This window comes from Podarcis cretensis, assembly GCF_951804945.1.
Source record: "Podarcis cretensis genome assembly, chromosome: 6".
Lineage (NCBI taxonomy): Eukaryota > Metazoa > Chordata > Lepidosauria > Squamata > Lacertidae > Podarcis > Podarcis cretensis.
In genome coordinates, this window is record NC_137175.1 from 18983176 (window position 1) to 19005849 (window position 22674).

General features: G+C 41.9%; 1 protein-coding gene across 5 annotated transcripts in view; it reads left to right on the forward strand.

Annotated features, from left to right (window-relative positions):
• NFATC2 (nuclear factor of activated T cells 2) overlaps positions 1-22223 on the forward strand; it is a gene marked incomplete at its 3' end in the record, with an annotated part of 140292 nt that extends 118069 nt beyond the window's left edge. For 4 of the 5 annotated variants that reach the window (XM_079979067.1, XM_079979068.1, XM_079979065.1 and 1 more), the window contains exon 10: positions 18898-22223. In XM_079979067.1, the coding sequence (XP_079835193.1) occupies positions 18898-18953 (56 nt within the window). Of the gene's footprint in view, positions 1-5944; positions 6034-18897 lie in introns of all 5 variants that reach the window. The other variant, XM_079979066.1, reaches the window with a different exon arrangement.
• Positions 22224-22674: the final 451 nt, after the last annotated feature.

Genomic DNA, 22674 nt, shown 5'->3' on the forward strand with positions numbered 1-22674 from the left:
TTTTCATTGATCCTCTTAACCCTTACAAAGCTATGGGTTTTTCACACCAGCCACTGTAAAATCAGAAGTGTGCCTAGTGGATTGCTTTTAATCGGCACCCTTTTCACCTAGGGCATTACCGTCAGTGTCACTTGCTCATACTGAAAGTTTCTGACACTGAGCATTTCTTCCTCTTCTTCTCTTAAACACAGTGTCGTTCTTCGCAATATGTTGCGGGCCTTGTTTATGAGACAGTGAGGCGTGCTGCAGTACCAGTTTCATGTTCCCTTCTAATTGCAAGGTAGCCTTGGGGGATTTTGACAGGGTTTTATGTTGTTGTTGTCTTACCACTTCTGTACCTAAAAATATACTTCTTTCTACCAGAGCTTAAATTGCCCTGGGCATGAGTCTTTGATGCTGTTTTCAGTGCCAAAGCTCAGTCATGGAGTGCAGGTGAGATATTGTGACTTAGCTGAAACCTGGCCTGAGTGAAAGAGAGGCTACTTAAATAAGGCCCAAGCCACATGATTCTTACAGCTGACTTTTTTAAAAAATGCAATTTGGGAGGCTGCAAGTTTCAGTATGAGAATGGCAGTGAGCAAGGTCTACTGAACCTCTTTCCATTCTGGTCTACTTTTTCTGCTCTGAGTTGCCCCACTCCTTCTGTACTAACATTTTGTACCCTGTGGGTGCAGTGCTGCAGATGACAACCACAAAAGAGGAAAGCAACCATGATCTCCTTTCTGGAAGCTCATAGCTCATCCATACTAAAACTGTAGTTTGACTTAGCTAGTCAATGAGAGCAATAGCTCAATAAAAAAAATACTGTAATACATACTGTACATCATTTTATTTGTATGCTGCTTTTCCATAGCTCAAGGCTAGCTGTGTTTTGGTTTGTGTATAGATCCAGAAAAGTGCAAATTGGGGAAGTTTGCCTTAAAATGTGAGCCAAACCAATTTCTCCCATATCCCTAACATGCATTAAAGGTAAAGGGACCCCTGACCATTAGGTCCAGTCGTGGCCGACTCTGGGGTTGTGGCACTCATCTCGCTTTATTGGCCGAGGGAGCCGGCGTACAGCTTATGGGTCATGTGGCCAGCATGACTAAGCCACTTCTGGCGAACCAGAGCAGCGCACGGAAACGCTGTTTACCTTCCCACCAGAGTGGTACCTATTTATCTACTTGCACTTTGAGGTACTTTCGAACTACTAGGTTGGCAGGAGCAGGGACCGAGCAACAGGAACTCACCCCGTCACGGGGATTCGAACCGCCGACCTTCTGATCGGCAAGTCCTAGGCTTTGTGGATTAACCCACCGCCTTTATATAAATTCCCCTTCTGCTTCATTTCCCTTTTTCTCCTGTTGTGTACTCTACTGTTGGCATTTAGATTTAAAGCTCCTCAGAGCAGGGACTTGTCTTTTTGCTTATAATTGCTCTGTAAAGCACCATATCCATTGTGCACACTTAATCTGCAATAGGTTGCAGACCAGTAGTATCGATTGGACTAACTTTCAGGTTTATGAGAGTGAACGGTGTTGCAACGGTTGTTGGGAGATCTGCAATCTTAAGAACTGTTGAAATTGTGCTTTTGCCTCTGTTAAGAAGGATGGGATAGTGATGAAGGAGGAATCCATTTTAAATGGACTTATACACAAAACTTTGCAGTTCCAACCCAGTTGAGCTTTCCCCACATAGAACCACGTCTTGCATTGATCACCCAGTTTCATACAAGTAATAAACGAGACTAATTTTTACTTGGTTTGGCACTTAGAAATGAATGAACATAGGTTAGTTATGTTCATTAATTTTTGTGAATCTGCTCTTAAGTAGAAGTAGCACTAGATTCAACCCTATTCGCTGAGTGCCCCACCAGTTATTTATTTTTAATAATAATTCTTTCTGCACAAGCTGGAACAAGGCAGCTAACAGCAAAACCAGATAAGACAATATTGCAGTAAAAATTACAGCACAATAAAAGAACAGATAATTAAAACAATATGAATCAGAGAGAAGCAATAAAATTGAGACGATGTTGACTGAAAAAAAGAAGCCCATTGTCTTTCATGCCTATTAAAAAGCAGGGAATGGACCAGGAGGTGGAAGAAGCAAACATACCTCTCCTGGGAGGCCGTTTCGTAATCTGGGTACCATAATTCAAAAAGTTCTCTTTTCATGTTCACATCAACTGAAACCTTTTCAGAAGCAAGACTGTAAGAAGCGTCTCGGAAGCCGAGTGAAGTTTCTGAGCAGAAACAAAAACCGTAGGTTTTCTTGTTTCTTTTCTCAGGCTAACCAGATTCCCCAAGTTAGAAAGCTTGTGTCTGTTCCCTGGGAAATTCTAACGTGTGAACGAGTACACACTGACTTCAATCATGTGTATACTAAAATTAACCACCCATTTAATATGTTCTCTGCAATTTACTAGCTAGGAGAGTCAAATGCTTGACTCAGACACACATGGTTTTCCTTTCACAACCCCCATCAACCAAAACCATCTGGCTACATTTTATTATTTATTTTTATTATTTTTGCAAAATTGTACTTTATGATTACTTCACTGTTTGAAGCTAAATAAATAGTATACGCCACACACTAGAATTCCACAGCACTCAAGGTTCCTATGTTCATTCAAAAAGGCACCATGAACCTATAATTATTCAGATTCTACCTACTATGGGACAAACTATTAATGCATTAGGTAGTAAACTTTTTAGCAGCAGCTGCTCTGTTTGTCATGTGCTGATAGTCTGGCTGCCATTTGTTAAAGTCAGCTGAGGTTGTCAATTGGTGAATTACAGCAAGGGTGGGGTACCTCTGCTCCTTCTATCCTCTGATTCCAAACCTGCACTCTGATGCACAGTTATATAGAGGCAAATCCCCTTTCCCAGCTGCAACAAAACATGCCTCTTCCATATTGGTTTCTACAGCCACAGTAGGCACTGTAACCTTCCAACAGTTTGACTTCACTCACAAAGGCACACTCTTCCATTGTCTCCCGAAACAGACAGACACCAACAACTTTGAAATCCCAATAGGACTTACTTCTGGGTCAACATAAGCAGGACTGGGTTGTAACTGGGTTGTTGTTTTTTAATATAAAACTTGTCCCTGCTCACCATTTGTTGTTTTGTCTTATAATCTACATTTACTTTACAGCATTATCCCTGTAACTTGATCTCCAGGGAATTAAGCATGCACACAGTACCCCCATTAACTGATTAACTGTGTGAAAGTCCTCTGGCCATCAGAAATGTAATGACTTTTCAGCTAATCACTCTGCAGTCTCAGGTGTGGCATTAATGATTGACAAGGGCCTTGGCCGTTTGCGCAGCAAGCTAGAGTGGGGCTTTGCAGACCAGTGACTCAGTGTGTGTGGATAAGGAGGCCCTTTGCTGGGAACGAACCTCTCTGCCTCTGCTTCCCTCCCAGTTGCCTGGGGACATTGGGGAACAGGTGGCAGTTCATCAGTAGAGCACTTGAAGAGCTGAATTCCTGGCATCTCCCAATAAGAGGATTAGATTGCAGGTGATGTGAAAGACCTCTGCTTGAGACCTAGATTCCTCGGGCAAAGAACAGGTGTTTGTTTTTATGTTAAAGTATTTTTATCCAGCCTTTTTGCTTTTAACAAAAGAAGGGCATGAAATTCAGCCTTCTGGTAGTTCAATACCTGGCCAACTAGATGCACCTGGGAAGTTCATGGCTTTTCTGCAGCCAGAACTTGCTGGAACTCAGTTCTGGCGCCTCTTTTCTAGAGAAATAGTACTGGGGAAGCTCACCAGCAAGACACAAGCAGAAGAGCTCTCTCCCTCTGTGGCTAAACTTCATTTAGAGGAAGTTTGTCACACCGAGGGCCAAATTCCTGTCTGGGCCACCTTCTGGGGTCCATGTGGCAATGGTAGGTGGGACCAGAAGCAAAAGGGGGTGGGGCAGCCAATGTAAATTTAAAGGTGCTGATCTTTAAAGCCCTGGACCGCCTCGGTCCTGTATACTTGAAGAAGAATCAACCCAGACACTGAGGTCTACCTCCAATGACCTTCTGGCAGTGCCCTCACTGTAAGGAGTGAAGTTACAGGAAACCAGGCAGAGGGCCTTCTTGGTAGTGGCAACCAGCCCTGTGGAACACCCACCCATCACATGTTAAGGAGATAGATAACTACACGACTTTTGGTGTTTTTATATCTTGCTGGAAGCCACCCAGAGTGGCTGGGACAACCCAGTCATATGGGCTGCATATAAATAATAAAGTAGTTGTTGCTGCTGCTGTATTTACAGTAGGATAGTTTGTTCACACACCCCTCTATCATCCATTCATTCAACAAGGAAGCATTATCTGAGATCAAGGAAACATTCCAGACAGGGGAAAGTATTTGAGGAGGGCGAGAAGCAGGGGCGCTGAGAGTGGTTACTTGGGAAGAGGGTGTGTGGCTAAGGAAGGGGTGTTCTGGAAGGGTCCTGAGGGCCAGATGGAGAGGCAGAAAGGGTCACAGTTTGGTCCCAGGTCTAAGGATTCCCATACTGCCTCTAAAAGCAGCAAGAATGGCCAGCAGCTTGGGGGTAGTCCAGGCACAGGTAAACTCAGCCCTCCAGATGACTACAATTCCCATCATCCCTGACCATTGGTCCTGTTAGCTAGGGATGATGGGAGTTGTAGTCCCAAAAAACATATGGAGGGCTGAGTTTGCCTGTGCCTGGGGTAGCCCCTGCTTTTAAAAGGTCCTAAATTGAAAGGGTCAGTGGAGAAGCTGTGGGGCGTTCTTTAAAAAAAGCAAAACGGCAGGTGTCAGGCAGCCCTTTTGAAAAGTGGCAGTTGCATTTACTGACTGAACGAAGATGTCTGGAAAGGGAAACACTGAAGAAAATTCTACTGCAGTAGCAAATAGCATTTATGGATGGCAATGTGTTATTATACTAATACGTCATTTAATGTTTCTGTCAAAGCAAATACTGTGCGGTGGGACTTTAATGAGGTCTGACTGGAAAAGTGAAACAATATTGAATTGAGGCCATGTGATGAGAACTTTCATAAAGACTTGTACGTTTCAGATTCCCCCCCCCCCCGCAGTTCTTTCTTGGTAGGTTATAAAATGTAGAAATGAATGTCCAGAGCAGAATTATTCCCCCCCCCCCTTCCAAATATGATTTGTACCACTTGCAGTGTGACTAAGGTTAGGCACTATATTCATGATGGAGAATGATTGTGTACAGCAGGTGAAACTGAGGGAGTAGTTATGACTAACTTAAGTCCATTGATTTTGGGGGCAGGAGGTCTACTCTGAATATGACTTAGTTAAATTCTACCCTGTGTGCCTAACATCCAACTAATAAACCAAGGTGCTAGTCCTCAAGGCGGCATGGAGTTTGTAAAAACTGAGCTGTTTGCAGATTATGCTTTAGTGGACTGTATTCACATGGTCTCTAAGGTGCTACTGGAAGGAATTTTTAAATTTAATTTTATTTATTTTGTTTTGTTTCAACTACGGCAGACCAACATAGCTACCTACCTGTATTCACATGGAACATCTTGAATATTGCCCAGTAAGTTTTCACCTTTAAGGCGCGCGCGCGCGCACAAACACACATACACACACACAAACACACACATATGAACTATTTCCATGAACCTGTTGGGAAAATTGCATTGCAATATTTTCTAGAACGTAAAGGATACGCCTGTTGTAGACTGCCTATTAATACTGAGGTCTCATGGAATTTGTGTCCTGGTTAGAGTACTGTACGTCAAACATGAAAACATGAGAAAGTTACTTCAAATGTACCTCCAGCTGTTGCAAGTGAAACATTTCGTGTGAATGCTGGTTAGTTGGTCCAGGGATGTGTAGGGAAGCAATTCATGTGATAGCATTTAATGTGCAACAGAAAGCAAGCATTGTAACATTTGACCTTTCAACAGGGTCAAAGGTTACATTTCTTTCTCAAAAATGGTTTTGCAAATCTTTTTCAGAGCTGATAGACACACACCTTAGCTGGATACAAAACATTATATGAGACAGAATGACTGTGCTTTTTTGAACCAAGCAATCAAAGTCCAAGGTAATTGACATTTTCCTGACTTTTGTCTAGCTGCAGATTTTCTTAAATTTTGTTTGATTTAGCTGGGTTTCTTCTGTCAATGTCATTTTGGTTTGGTTTTGGTTGAAAGGTTAATTGTAGAAATATATAGTATTTGGTGGGTAGGGAAGTGGTTGGGCAGCGGGGCTGTGACATGTCGCATGCTGTGTTTTAAAAATCATTGACATTTACCAACACTGGCTGTTCTTGTTTTTAAAGCATTGGGGTCTGGAGTTTTCCAGGTATTTCAAACGCATTTGCCTGTTCCAAAAATGAACGTGGCCCCTGCTCCTCAGGCTGCCCCATCTCTAGCATCATTTTCCTATGGGGACTTTTCTGTGCAATTGGTTTCTTAATTCTCTGGCTGTGCTCATTTTGTGTACAAAAATAAAATTTAAAAATCTGGTTGATTTCAGAAGGAATAATTTGCTTGGAGCAAGCCGTGCCGTATGGTGTGTATCTTATCTGCAGCATAGTTCAGAGACGAGAATGCAACCTATATAGCAGATTAACTTCAGGTTCTTTTGCCAAACACTAGGGGCTTGATCCAGCTGCTGATAATTTACAGAGCAATCCTGAATATAGGAATCCATCGTAAATTGCACCCATTCCATAATCCACTCAGGGCTAGGCTGGCAGATGGAAAACACCCCCCATTTTATCAGTGCAAGTTCCACATGTTGCTATAACCAAGCTGAATGAAGTTAGGATCCGCTGTACATCCCCCTGCTTGGACCTTCTCCTGCCACTCTGCTGGAACGCCCATTTTTCAGGGCTTAACTGCAGCTCAGCTGCAATGAAGGGCGTTAACACTGGCTTATATGCAGCTGTAGGGATGCAGGTGGCGCTGTGGTCTAAACCACTGAGCCTCTTGGGCTTGCCGATTGGAAGGTTGGTGGTTCGAATCCACACAACGGGGTGAGCTCCTGTTGCTCTGTCCCAGCTCCTGCCTACCTAGCAGTTCAAAAGCACGCCAGTGCAAGTAGATAAATAGGTGTGGCGGGAAAGTAAACGGCGTTTTCGGCACTCTGTCACGATGTACTGTTGCGCCAGAAGCAGATTAGTCCTGCTGGCCACATGACCCGGAAAGCTGTCTGTGGATAAACGCTGGCTCCCTCGGCCTGAAAGCAAGATGAGTGCCGCAACCCCATAGTTGCCTTTGACTGGACTTAACTGTCCAGGGGTCCTTTACCTTTTACCTTTATATACAGCTGTTGCCGGGATGTGGGGTTTATACCTATTAGGTCCATAAATTACCATATATATTCAACACACAAAACAGCGACAATTTGTTGTTGACAAAAGACAGCTGGACCCCCTTACCTTCAGTAGCTTAGGGCCTCATCAAACCTAAATCTGGCCCTGGTAAGAGGATTCTCCTCGGAGGCTCCTATAATTCAAGCACTGGAAGTAAGGTGAGGGATGAGGGAAGATTCTGTTCCCTTCACCTGCAAATTCCTTTTTGAGATATAAACTGGACACCTCACTCCTGCTTTATGCATGAACTGGGTGGATGCATTGCATAGCTGCTGCCATCACTTCTATTGTGACCCTCAACCTTTGGTTTACAGTGGAACTATGGTTTGGGTTAACCATGGCTGCTTAAGCATGCATTAAATATCGAACCATGTTTAGCACCAGGAAAGGGGAGGAAAATGGCAGGGGTGGGGAGAGAAAGTGTAAGGGGCAAGAGAGGACATTTCCAAAAATGATCTCATCTGTAAAGATCTTTAAGCCATCTTCAAATTTATTTATTTTTCACCAAATTTAGTGCAGAGAAAAAGAAGCCAGTGCGTCTAGATGCCCTTTATAGTGTATGCATTTCAATGAATACAGTAGTGCCTCGGGTTAAGAACGTAATTCGTTCCGGAGGTCCGTTCTTAACCTGAAACTGTTCTTAACCTGAGGTACCACTTTAGCTAATGGGGCCTCCCGCTGCCGCTGCGCCGCCACCGTGCAATTTCTGTTCTCATACTGAAGCAAAGTTCTTAAGCCACAGTACTTTATATATATATATATATATATATATATATATATATATATTTATTAGATTTTTCCAAGTTAATACAAAACACAAACAAAAAAACAAAAATGCACAAAAAATGACAAAAATACAGAAAAACAAAACAAATATAATTTCATTACTTATTCCATTAACTTATTTCCCGGACCTCCTCTCACCTCCCCCTTTTGTATTCCAATTCAAGTTCTTAACTCAGCAAATCCTTATTATAACTTATTATAACTTATTTTAACTTATTACTCAACCTTTACATTACAGCTGGAAACCACTTAATTTCTGTCCAACATCAATCTAACATTCATTAACTTTGCAATATTTCTGCAAATAGTCATTAAATTTCTTCCAATCTTCTTCCGCCGACTCTTTTCCCTGGTCTCGGATTCTGCCGGTCATTTCTGCCAGTCCCATGTAGTCGATCATCTTCATCTGCCATTCTTCCAGAGTGGGTAAATCTTGTGTCTTCCAGTATTTTGCAATCAGTATTCTTGCTGCTGTTGTAGCATACATAAAAAAGGTTCTGTCCTTCTTCCCAAGGTACTTTTTCTGGGTGAGCGGAGTCTGTAACCTGAAGCGTCTGTAACCCGAGGTACCACTGTACTGGTTTCTGGTGGGGTAATAGGACATGTCATTTTAAGAGGTGAAACGTAATTTTTCAAATTTCTTCAAAAATACGTGTTTGGGTGTGAGCAATTCAAATTTGCTATTATTTTTGTAATTGGACAACAATTAGCTTCCTAAGTCTACATATGACGAAAGAAGCACATAAACTGCTTGTGAAAAACCAAAGAATTTTAATTTTACCTTCTGAAAATGTCAGGTAATTCTAAATGGTAATCAAAATAATTAAAAATATTATTAATATAACTGCAAGTACTTCGCAATCCTTTTTAATAATTTCTGTTCAATTTTGCCAAGCAAAACTCAATTACATGAATTAAACCAAAATATCTTTTGAATTCCCAAGACATGTTACAACAGTTTGGCATCCCTCATTTTTGGAATTTGAACATTCTGTAGGGGGACAGGCAGGAAAGACCTAGGTTTGGGCTTCCTGGAGGCATCTGCTTGCCACTGTAAGAAACATTTTTATCTCAGCCTCAATGATAAAATGGGAAGGGGACAAATTTAATCGACAGATTTAAAATTTGCCATGCTGTCTTTAAGCAAAATTCACACAACTAAATTGGGGTGGTATTAATGAACCTGTTCTGCTTTCAATAAATGATGAAGAGGCCACAAGAGCTTCAGGGCATGCTGGCTGATTGCAATACAAGCCACATTTATGGTTCTGTTGGGAGGTGCTGAAATGGATAGAGCTGTTGCTGGAGATGGGTTAGAAATCAGCTCACATTTAAAGGTGAACCTGGCTAATAAGCACTTTCTGAAATAACACACGAACTGAAAAAACAGCCACCGTTCGAAATCTGCAGTTCTTCAGATTTAGCAATGCAGCTCACTAATACAGTAACGTGTTTCAAAAATGCATATGATATTTTTTTAAAAAAATATTTTATTAAATTTTCATACAAGATCCCTTCACCAAAAAAATAGTACACAAAAAGCCAAAACAAATACACCAAAAAAACCATATAGAAAAAAAGAAATAAAAAAGAAAAAAGAAAAAGAAAAAAACCAACCATTCAATACAATTTTTTATATATATAACTAACTGGACTTCCTCACATCTCCTTTACCCTGCATTATTTATATTAAAAATATCAGCAAATTATTACCTTGTTTCATACCTTATTTTGTACTTTCCAAATATTATACTTCTAAATTTAATATAATTTTTATCATTTACTCATACCTTAAATTTAAACATATTGTTGCCTTAAATTTCGACCTTTTCTTACTTATAACTTAATTTTCTATTTTACAAAATCTATTTGCTGGAACTGAGATTTTCTAAATCGTGCAGATACTTAACATTCATACAACTTATATTGTTTTTGTAAATAGTCCTTAAACTTCTTCCAGTCCTCTTCCGTTGTTTCTTCTCCCAAGTCTCGGATTCTGCCAGTCATTTCAGCCAATTCCATATAATCCATCAATTGCGTCTGCCACTCTTCCAGTGTGGGCAAGTCTTGTGTCTTCCAATACTTTGCAATAAGTATTCTTGCTGCTGTTGTCGCATACATAAAGAAATTTCTGTCCTTCTTTGACACTTTCTGGCCGACAATGCCCAAGAGGAAGGCCTCCGGTTTCTTAACAAAGGTATATTTAAATACCTTTTTTAGTTCATTATAGATCATTTCCCAGAAGACCCTCACTTTTGGGCATGTCCACCAGAGGTGAAAGAATGTCCCCTCAGCCTCTCTACATTTCCAACATTTATTATCAGACAGGTGATATATTTTTGCAAGCTTGACTGGGGTCATGTACCACCTATATATCATTTTCATAATATTCTCCTTCAAGGCATTACATGCCGTGAATTTTATTCCGGTGGTCCATAACCTTTCCCAGCAAAAATGCATATGATAAAGTATGCATAAAATTGCCTACATTGGTGAAAATAACAAACAAAAATTCATTGTATTATGGGAAATTGCATACAAAAATAGTACCGGTATATTAGGAGAAACATGCTAAAATCGTGATGAATTTTCATGAGCAGTTTAAATATATACAAATATTTGTGTGGAAGTATGGAAAATTGAACACGGCGCGGGTGGTGCTGTGTCTAAACCACTGAGCCTCTTGGGCTTGCCAATCAGAAGGTTGGCGGTTCGAATCCACACGACGGGGTGAGCTCTTGTTGCTTGATCCCAGCTCCTGCCAACCTAGCAGTTCGAAAGCACGCCAGGTACCACTCTGGCGGGAAGGTGAACAACGTTTCCATGCACTGCTCTGGTTTCACCAGAAGCAGCTTAGTCATGCTGGCCACATGACCCGGAAAAACTGTCTGCGGACAAATGCCGGCTCCCTCGGCCTGTAAAGCGAGATGAGCACCTCAACCCCAGAGTCATCTGCGACTAGAATTAACTCTTAAGGGTCCTTTAACTTTACTTTTACCTTATGGAAAATTGAAAACGGAACATTGAGAAATGGAGAGAAATCAAACTAAGACATTTGTCCATCACTAGTTATAGTTTAACCAAACAATGGTTGAATTGCTAGTTAAGAAGAAGAAGAAGAAGAAGAAGAAGAAGAAGAAGAAGAAGAAGAAGAAGAAGAAGATTTATACCCCACCCTCCCTGGCCAAAACTGGGCTAAGGGCGGCTAACATCAAATATATAACACATCACCATAAAATCAAGCAATCAATTAAAATACATCTTAAAATCAAGTCAGAATCAAAGTGAAATCCAATCAGATGGCAACCTACAAAGTAGGAATGAGGACCTTAAATGCTCACCAGGCCTAACTGATCTTATATGAGCCTGTGAGAAAGGTTGGGGGACCACTTTCATGCAAGTTCTTATAAGGATGCCGAAGCAAATGCATAAACGCTGCTGAGCATAGCGCATGTTTACATGGATCGGCTCGTGCCACATGCACAACACACCAGCTGGGATGTGTGCCGATGCTTCTGCTCTGTAATACAGGCTGTTCTTGGGTGCGCACTCTTTCAAAATCTGTTGTCCACAACAGTGTAATCCTGTGTACACAGCACTCCCCTTTATCTAAACCTCTGATTATCTTAATCTTTTGGATGCCGTCCCAACCATTTGACTAAATGAGGGCACATTTTTATTAGATATTTACGAGAATCAAAGCGCAGTATTCAGGCCTCAGGAATTTTTGGACTCTTTACCATCATCTCCCCCTTTCCCCCTCCACTGCAAAGGCAGAGTGAGTCATAATAAGCCTGAGATATCTGCTGTACGATCATCAAAAGTACATAAAAAAAATGAGTGGATTGGAAAAAGTGAATATGGAACAGTTGTTTACCCTTTCATGTGATATGGGGACCGGGCAGGAGGGGTGATGACATGAACTTGTGGCAGGTTTTAAAAGCAATGTGCTCCACACCCCCGCTATGAATAGCATATATTTGACTTGCCGGATGCATTCAAAATTAGTTCAAAAAGTGCCTAGATGAAATTACTGACAATTAATTTAAGGTGTTTCTCCAGCATGCTCAACGCTGCCCACTCCATTGCACTTGAAAGTGTAAGGAAATATGACTTTGGAGACTTTCAACCAAGTAGAGGATGTTTTGTTAATTAAACAACTGCTTGTGTTGCTAATTTAATTATTGAATTGCCAAATGGCTGCCGTAGATCCTATATGCAAAATACTGGAAGAACTAGAAGGTTACTTATATACTTTAGCAAAATATCCCACTCATTGGCACAATTAACACTCTCGCTGACATTCTCTTTCGGTTTTCTTATGATAAGGCGTGGATAATAGCCCTCAAAATGACTTCACTTGCAGCTCTACCAAATTGTAAATGTGTTCTTGCCTATTAAAATCAGCTCCTACCAATTAATCAAGCAAACTTTAGTTGATTGATCTACTGATTAAATTAATCTAAGCTTGTGGCATGAGTTACATTGTATTATTTTTTTATTTGAAAAACCCTGGAATACGTACGGCATTGCTCAGCCCATTGCCAATCTAGCTTCGGATTTTTTGCTGGCTCCATAGCATTAATCATGAACCAGCAATTGCACACTGTGTAGTATAGGCTCTGTTACATCAGGGTGCAGCCCATTAGTCTTTCGCTCACTGGCATGCAGTTGGAAGGTCAACCATCCACTCAAAAGCATCCGGGCATACAGTTTAAGATAAGTGTGCTGGTGATCAATTGCCAAAGCTTAGAATGTTGCTTAAACCTTTAAAAGGCTGGTGTGACTTGTCAGGTCTTGACATTTTTTGGATAGCTCTGTGGGAATAGCTCTAGAAATTACCCTGATTTAGAGTGATGCTACACAGTATTAACCATTCATATCCAATCATCTATACTCTGGAGATACCCTTATCAAAGTTGCAGGTCAAATCAGTGTGACTTCTTTAATGATGTTCCATGTATCTGGGCAGCACTGAGCTGCAGTGGCAGACTTTGGGCTCTCAAATCTCAGCGGCTCCCCATGCGACGCTAAAATTCAGTGACACCTCCCCCCCCCGCCTCTCACACTCTGTTTTGTGACCCCTGTGGTGCCCAGTGCAAATGCAACAGTTGTGCTACCCAAAAACCGCATTTTGGGGGGCTAAGAGTTGCCATGGAGGACAACTTGGAAACGTTCACTAACTAACTTTGCATGTTACTGGAGAGCATTACTGTTGCAAAGAGAAGTGCAAAAAAAAATAAATCTCAAAAGTGACACAATATGCAGAAGCGGGTTGTTTGACTGTCAAGGCATGGGCTATTTCAGCAGGCACTCTCAGTGCTGGAGCGCAGGCAATGACAGCTTCAGGCTGCAATCCTACGCACACTTATTAGCAAATAAGACCCATTGAATTCAGCAGGACTTTCCTCCAAGTAAACATCTTAAGAATTGTGCTAGGAAGCATTCCTGCTTTTTAAACAGCTTCACTTTATTGGGCACGCAGTACGACGGCATTTGCATTTGTGTAGCAATCACATAATGCACAAGTCATCTTCACCATTCATGTCAAAAGAGGGTCCATGGAGCTCTCCTCTCCACTGATGTGAGGGGGGATCTCATTGTGGGCCGGAAGACCCATGTGTAAATGGGCACAAATGAAAAATGGCTGAAATCAGAGTAGGGGGTGTGACTTCAGTTCTGGTCTTAGCTGCAAGAGCTTAAATGCTGATTGAAACTTGATGCCTCACATGCCAAAGGTCGTTAGTGGTGCTTCATGTGTGCAGCACTTACCCTCCAACACCCCTCTGATGAAAATCGGGACGTGTATCTTTTGGTGCCTTGGTCTCGCGGCTGCCCGCTGACTTGTGCAAGACAGTGGCACCACTGCAAGCACCAGCTCCTCCTCCTCCATAATGGCACTGGAGTGGGGGGGGGGCAGGACATTCCAGGATCACATCAGAAGCTGGTATGGGTTCTGTGTAATTCCAGGAATGTCCTGTGAAAATCGGGACACAAATCGGCGCAAGATAAATCCAAAGTGAGATCCGAAAGCCCGGTGCAGGAAGAAACCAGCCAAGCCCAGGGTGCTGGCTGCTTAAATGAGCAAGGGTTGGATCCAAGGGGTGGGTCCACCATTGGCTCCGCCCCCCCGCACAGCCCAAGTCCAAGCCTGCACCCCCATTTGCCAAAGCCCCCTCCGCCATCAGGAAGGGCCCAGCCAGGTTGAATTCCTCTGTCGGGGCCCCAATGAAGCCTTCTCCGTCCTGCAATGCCGCCACACGCGAAAGGGTGAGCGGGCTTATGCAGGTAGGGACACGCTCTGTTCTACACTTGCGTCCCCCAGTTTCAGCAATCCATGTGCAGGACTACTGATGGCAGTCTCCATAGCTGGCAAGAACTTTGCAGAGCTCCCACACCCACCAAGGGAAATGCTGAATTTAGCACTGAATGCTGTTAATTGGAACTCAGGGCTCCTTCTCCCCAAGGCAGTAAACCTGGATCTGGCCTGTACCACTTCAGAGTATTGTTGGAGGCTTCCTCTGTCATGCGGCAGAATGTTCCTTGATGGAAAAAAAGAGATCACCCTGCAGGGAACTCCCATGTCAGGAAGGAGGCCAGAATAGAACCCTATACTCCCTGGCATCTAGTTTTCTGTGAATGTTTATTTTATTTTTTGGCAGGGGGTGGATGGGAGGAACATTCAGTTCTATAAATTTCCATCTGAAGAGGTACAGACCAGACACAGGTGAGGGCGAGGTATGCGTACCTTATGCACTGACTTGCATTTTGTGGGCATCATCCAGAGGAAACTAGGTGTGGCAGCAAACCTGTGAAAGAAATGAGACCTGATTCTTCCATGAGATGTGTTCAGCACAGCTCTGAACTGGGCTTTATCTATCCCTAGAAGCACTTGCCTCAGTAAGCTTAAAAAAGGTTAACATCATTTTGCTCTTTAATCCATCAGGGATTTTCCTTGCTCACATTTAAAATGTTAACACTATTCAACCATTCCGCCCTGCGCGCGCGCGCGCGCACACACACACACACACACACACACACACAGACTTCTTTCTTTTTCTTATTTGGCTGCCTTGGTGCTTTCTAACAGGAAAAATGTCACATTTCCAAACAGGTTGATTTCATTAAATAAAAGGAAATGTCTCTACAATGGAGAGCTCCCCCCCCCTCCTTCTCCTATACCTAACTATGTGAACAAATGTGTTGATAAATAAACCAGCCCGCAGCTCAGTCTTGCTTGTTTACAGAAAGGAAATGAAGCTCCACTCCCTCATTAGTGCTGATGCCCACCTCTTTTTACCTAACTGCTATTTTTAGCGCTCAAGAGACTGAAAAATTTCCATTGAAGATCTGCTCTTCTCATTTCCTGGGTAGAGAAAACAGGAAGGCTTTTTTAATTTTTTAATTATTATTTTTTTTAAAATGTCAGCCTTTGGGTCGTGTGAAACTAGATCAATTTCACCTCCCGCTGGCTGCTCCCTTACATTGCAACACTCCAGAAGGGCAGCTGATCTGGGAAGCAAGTGTGCTTTCAGGCTTCATTATTTACAAAAAACCAAGCAGCTCCCGAAAGTCCAAATATATAAAAAAACGTACTGCCTGATTCCATGCATGTGCATTGAACTGCACTCCAAAGGTTTGGAGCACATTCGCAGCACAATTTTATGTTGCAGGACGTTTTATCAGGAGCAAGAGTGTATAAGACTGCAACAATCTTAGACACATATCTTGTGTTTGTAAGATAAAATCTCACAGTGTCTTGGACTTCACGGATCTTTTCACTGTAATTTTTGCAATCCTGTGGTTGTAGTTGAGGAATCTAACGTGATATCCTGTGGAATATCCCAGCCCCCTCTCACTGCCCTCCCCCCAAGAAAGATTAAAACAAAACAAAACAAAACATGATAATCATTTAACTAACAATTCCAAAATTCAAAAGCCAATGTTTGTACTAAAATTGTAATAAAATCACTATAAATTGGCATGTTAGTCAAGAACATTGGACAATTGTTAATATAATTCTGAGAGTTCATTAAGTTTTTCCGCATGGAACCTGGCCAGTTGCATCATGCTGCACATTTCAGTAAAAGGTAAAAGGTAAAGGAGCCCTGGACGGTTAAGTCCAGTCATAGGCGACTATGAGGTTGCGGCGCTTATCTCGCTTTCAGGCCAAGGGAGCCGGCATTTGTCCACAGACAGCTTTGTGAGTCATGTGGCCAGCATGACTAAACTATTAAGATGCCATTTACCTTCCCACCGCAGCGGTACCTATTTATCTACTTGCACTGGCGTGCTTTCAAACTGCTAGGTCAGCAGAAGGTGGGACAGAGCAACGGGAGCTCACTCCGTCACAGGGATTTGAACCGCCGACCTTCCAATCAGCAAGCCCAAGAGGCTCAGTGGTTTAGACCACAGTGCCACCTGTACTACGTTTAAGCTATATTTAAGTAGCTGAGCCCGAACAGCAGTCAGCCAATGTTCAGCATTGCCCAAAAGGAAGGGAAATGGAGACCCTGGGTAATAGTGGAGCAGCAGAATTATTTTTTAAAAGGAACTGCATTATCTGAAAGATTGCCTCTTCAGACATTCTTTCCCATGGTCGCTGAGATCCAGAGAGGATGCTGTCCTAGCCATGTTATCCATGCATAGAGCTTAAGGATTTAGGAGGAGTCACTCTTGAACCTGCCTTGGGACCTTTTTGATTCTAGCATCACTGTGCTCTTCAGATACTGGACATTCTTTGTTTAGGCTGGCTTTAAGTGGTCATTGATTTTGGGTTAATGAAGACGCAACTAAACGACTAAAGAACAAAAAAAAAAAATATGTGATGCTAAACACATCTTTAAATACTGTGTTTGGGATGCCAACATTCTTTGAAAAGAATTCGCAACAGGTGTTCTGGATCAGGGCCACACACGGTGTGGGGATTAACCCTTTCCTTCTATCTTTTACCCGAAAATCTTCTCCCTAGAGCTGCCATTTTTTAAATCCTTTGTTTTTAGTTGGATATGTACTTGCTTTGATATTTTTTGGTTTGTTCTATCATTTCGACCTTGATGAGGGGTTATTCCTGTGAGGTTTATGGAGAATGTGCTTAAGCACATGGAGGCATGTAGAATACATACTGGCTGACAAAACCAACAGGGGATTGGGTACATTTCCCATTCATTATGAGAAATCATCGTAATATGCCCAAGAATGTGAATTGATCAGAGATGCTTTTGTACATTGCCTGGCCAATATGCATAATTCCCCACATGAACCAATACATAGTCGATCAATTACTGTTCACATTACCCGTGAACCACATAGTGGTTACTTGTGCATATTCACTAACCTCACCTGGACACCAGCTAAACATTGCCCAGCTAAACGTGCAAAATCCCCTGTTTGTGTTCTCAGACTGTGGAAATAAATGTTTTGGAACAGGAAGCATGCTTTAATTCTCTTTGAACTGAAACGGCTAGTGCCAGGTTTGACAGTGGAACTCTGTAAACACTAGTTGAGATGGATTTTTTAATATTGAAATTGTGGATAGTATTTTTATACCTTTGGCCATGGAGTCATGGGGTTGTGAAACTTTAGAAAAAGCGCAGACTTCAATCATTGTCTCAGAATCCTGTTATCCAGAAAATATGTTAGTTCTCATCTTCTTGTTGCAAAAAGGTTTTTTAAAAAGTTCTTAAGGCTGCAAAGAGAGGCTCACCATTCTGTGAGTGGTATCTAGTGGAATTTCTCAAGCCAGAAAGGATTTTCAGTGAGGATGCACAGACTTCACTGCTGGGTAGAACTCCTACATATACAGCTGTCAATTTTGCCTGTTCTTAGTTCAGAGTATAGGTTGAAAAATGGGGGGTAAAAATGAGAAGCTATAGCATTATGCTACAAATAGTTTTAGATGCATTATTACATTGCATTGCCATTTTGTATTCTTCCCTCCCTCCAAAGAGCAGAGAATAATGTATGGCAAGGGTCTGATGCCCATTGTAGGATTGGGGGCAGAACAAAAAGTAGGTGATGCTAAAGAGGTATTCCAGCTAGGCAAAAGCAGCCAAGAAGGACACAGAGCAAAGCTAATTAGAGTTTGACCTGACACACACACACACACACACACACACACACACACACACACACTTTTTCCAGTTCATTAGTTTATTGTTCTAGCCAAAGGCCATGACAAATTTGTATTAAGCAATATTATTAATAGACTAATACAAAACATACATCTGTAATATAAAAATCTGCAAAGATTTAGCCATGTTTATTAGCATTAAAGCAGTTTGCCTTGTGCATCTCTTGACAGCTCTAATTCGAGTATTATTTTGCCCTTTTAAAATCCAAATCGCCAACATCCATGATGTAAGAGAGAGAAGTTACCAGATGCAGCAACTAACTCAAATCCAGCTTGATTTCAGATTAAACCTCTGAATCACCACAACAATTTATAGCGATTTTATCTAACTCATTTTTTTTGTGGGGGTGGTTTTCTTTAAGCCAGTACATAGAGGTCTACTCTCTGTGTTACAAAGCAAGCTCAAAAGAAACCAAACCACTTCTGCCTGCATTTACACACACATTTACATTTTATCTTCACAACAACCCTGAGATGGTAGATTAGGCTGAGAAATAGTGACTGTCCCGGTGAGGTTCACGACTCTGTGATGATTCGAACTCAGGTCTTTAATCACTCATCCATGCTGGGTCTCTGCATTGCTTTTGATGGCAAATCACACTAGTGACTTCATTTACTGTTCCCTTTAATTGTAACACCTTTTTTTCCCTGCTTCCTCTTTTCCTTCACAGTTAACGAAATTATCAGGAAAGAGTTTTCTGGACTCCCTGCCAGAAGTCAAACATAGAAGAAGAGATTTGCGCGACAACTTTTACTGAATGCTTCCGTACCTGACCTCTTAGATTCTTCTCCTGCCCCGTCAGCCTCCTGCTTCCTTAACTGATCATCTCAAGGCACCGGTTCAACACCAGGAACAATGCACTGGCTTCAAACTGACAGCTTTGACTTAGCAGCTCGGCACCTCTCACTGTAAACATCAAAAAGAACACTCTTCCTTTTGTCCAAAGATCATGTCGTTCTCATGTAGCAATGCATGTGCTTGGCACAACCTATTAATATGACTACACACACACACACACAGAGAGAGAGAGAGAGAGAGAGAGAGAGAGAGAGAGAGAGGAAAGAGGACTTCAGCAGCAACGAAAAGAGAACATCAATCTAGAAGCCTGTGTTGAAGCAAAGTAGAATTCTATGTGTGCTGGTAACAACAGATGAATTGCAAAGTCGCCCGCTCAGCAAAATACAGAGTGTGATGTTCCTAGAAAATTATCAGATTTGGGGAGGGAGGAAATTAATGGCCAGAACTAATTATGAGATAACGCATAGGCAGTGTGAGGCAGAAAAACATAAAGGAACAGATCTCTGCTTGCATCATGTATTTTTGTTCTTTTTTAAACCGAGGCATCGCTCTGCACGGTAGCATAGGAGCTTCGGTGTAATGCAGGAGGGTTGCTGTAATGGAAAGGGGAAATTATGTGGGCATAATGCTTTGTGATTGTGGCTTTACCACATTGTTGCTCAGATCATGGGATGCACTGAAGCCACATTTTCACTGCTTTGGACTAGAAGAGAGACAAACTCAAGGCATAGTACAGCCCAAAATTCAGTTGTAGTTTTTTTGTAAGGCCTGCAGATTTCACAGAAGAGATTTCGGCATCTGCTTAAAACTCATTTTTTAAATCGGTGAAACTTACAGTGGTTAACTTTGGCTTGGTGGTGCTTCCAGTTTCCTATTAATTTATCAGGCGCTGTATTTGACTATATGGATGGCCCTGCAAAATTGAAACAGGGGTTGTTGTTTTTAGGTTCCCCTCAGCCCTACAAAGAGCAGAATGTTTTTAAAGTCATCTCAACTTAAACTGGAAAGTGCTATTATGTTTTGTTTCTCGGGCTTTTCAAGTTCATCAAATCTCAAGCTTTCTCATAAGAATCGTAAGAGCAGGCAACCCTAAAAGATCTTAAGCTTTCAAGTTTTTATTTACAGAAAACATATGATACTGAATAATTGAGGCTGCCATCTTGGGAGTTACCTGGGAGTAAGTCCCATTGCATTCAATTGGGACTTATTTCTGAGTAGCTGCATATAGTATTGTGCTGCCAATTATTGAAATCAAGTGCAGTTTCTTGGTGCTCATTGCGATAGTTCTCAAAATGCCCAGAAAACTCAGGGATCCTTCTTAACGATGTTGCAGCAGAAGTGTTTTTCCCCTTAGTGAAGTATATTTAAATTTCCTAGCAAGAATGATTAACATGTTCTCAATGTGGAGATCTTGTTTTCTCTTAACGGTTGTGTTGCAATGAGGAACAGCCTCTCTACTTGGCCACCTTGCTGTATTGCAGAATTGGGGACTCAAGAGTCAGTCTACACATCTGGGTAAAGCACATGGTACAGATTCCTGAAACTGCACCATTTCAGACTGAAGATGGGGAAGCGGGAAGTTGTTGCATGTCATCATGTTTCTCCAGAACATTTTCCTGCCTATGGAAAAGTATCATGTCAGAGTCAGAGAGCAGATTCTTCTACCTGACATGCTAGCTCTCCACAAGTGTGTTTGTGTGTTTGTATTTGTGTGTTTGTGGTAGCTTCAAACACATAGTTCCCTATCTTCAATCCCGGGAGCTCTGTACCCAGATGTGTGGACTGACTCAAGCATAGTCTTTCAAATAGTATAGTGAAACAGTTAGTACTCTTACTGCTAAAGTACTGGCTCACAGTTTGTGTCCCCTGCCCTGGCCCCACAACACATGTTGGGCAGAAGGGAAACAAGTCCTAACGCCCTGTGTCAAGGAAGAGTTCCTACAGACCCAGAGCTATAACAAGTCCTTCCCGTTGCACCATCTCTTTATTAATGATAGTGAATTTGTAGCAGTATTTGCTCCTTGCTCTCCATACTGTTGATCTGATTCCCTCTTGGGATGTCTGCACTACCAAGCAAAGAAAGTGGGACCAGTTCATCTGCCATGGGCATCTTTAAAGTTTGTGCAATGTTGGCAAAGCATGCTACATTCCAGGAGTTCTGTTGTGCTGGCACAACTCCCTGACCAGATGATCAAGTCAAAAGTTACCAAGGCCACACAAAGTTAGATGAGAGTTTTGCATTCCATCCTATTTCTTTTTTAAAAACAAGGCCACAGAAACTCTTGTTGCATTTTTTTTTCTGCCTTTGGGGGACGTCACTGTTTCCATTAAGAAGCCATAATGACATTAAAGCTGATCTTGTTTAGCAAGGCACATTATAACACTGAAAGTAGCTAAGGGAAATTGTTCCAAACCAGGCTTCCTCTACCTCAGCCCTCCAGATGTTTTGAGACTACAATTCCCATCATCCCTGACCACTGGTCCTGCTAGCTAGGAATCATGGGATTTGTAGGCCAAAAACATCTGGGGGGCCGAGGTTGAAGAAGCCTGTTATAAAGAGTCTGTTATTTTGAGGAAGAAGGGAGAAAAAGAAGCATCCTCTCCCCTCAAAAAAGGGCCCCAGAGTAAAGTACGTCACTTATTTAAAAATCCCACACTAACAACTCAGTGGGACCCAAATGCCTGTCAACTGTTTACATCCACTAAGCATAATGACATGATTAAAATAGGTTGTCATCAGTGCTAGTCCTACTCAGAGTAAGCCCATTAAAATTAATGGGCAGGACTAACTTAGTCCCATTAATTTCAGCAGGTCTGTTCTGAGTAGTTACAAGCTATGCAGCATATTGTGCCAGTAAAAGGAGAATCTCCAAGGTTGCAACCTGGCAGCTCCAACTGGAGGGCAGGGCAGATGTTTCTGGCATGTGAACTGGTTTTCAGTTTCACCTGACTATCTTTTAAAGCCAGTCCTCAATCACAATTCATATTCATTTCAGCAACGAATCCACAGATGCCTGTCAGGATATCTGGATTTCAGATCATACCTTGGGGTCATTCTCATGCCAAGTAAAGTACCAGACAAAACATCCAATTGTTTTGTCCATTCTTTGGTTGCTGTTATTTGTCCTAAAAAGAAGTGCCTTTTAAAATATAATGCTTACCTTGGCTCAGTACAGACAAGCCAATATAAAATGCATTTTTTAAAAAAATGTGGTGCAAATTGGGCAAGGCTTTAAACATCAAAACAGCAGCAAACGAAAACCAAACATTTGGCAGATTTATAGTGCTTTTGGACACTCTTATAAGCTAAGAGAACTATGTGGACTTGTGATGAGGCTTACGCAATAAAGGGATTAAAGTGCATTTTTTTTAATAGAAAGACTAGCAGTAAAGTGAAACAAACTAATTTCAACACAATTCCCATCACATATTACATAGGTGAACAGGACTTCTGGTGTGTGGATCACAGGCTCTGACAAGCTATTTGAATTAAAATTGCTCGTTGAGAATGATGCCCTGAACTTGCATTTCTGTTCAAGAGCAGGGCAATGTAAGTTTGTGCAGGTGCTGAAGCTTACAGTATAGGCTATTTTGGAATGCTGTGCTGCATTCCTGCTTTTTCCCTTCCTCCCAACAAGACAGCAATACA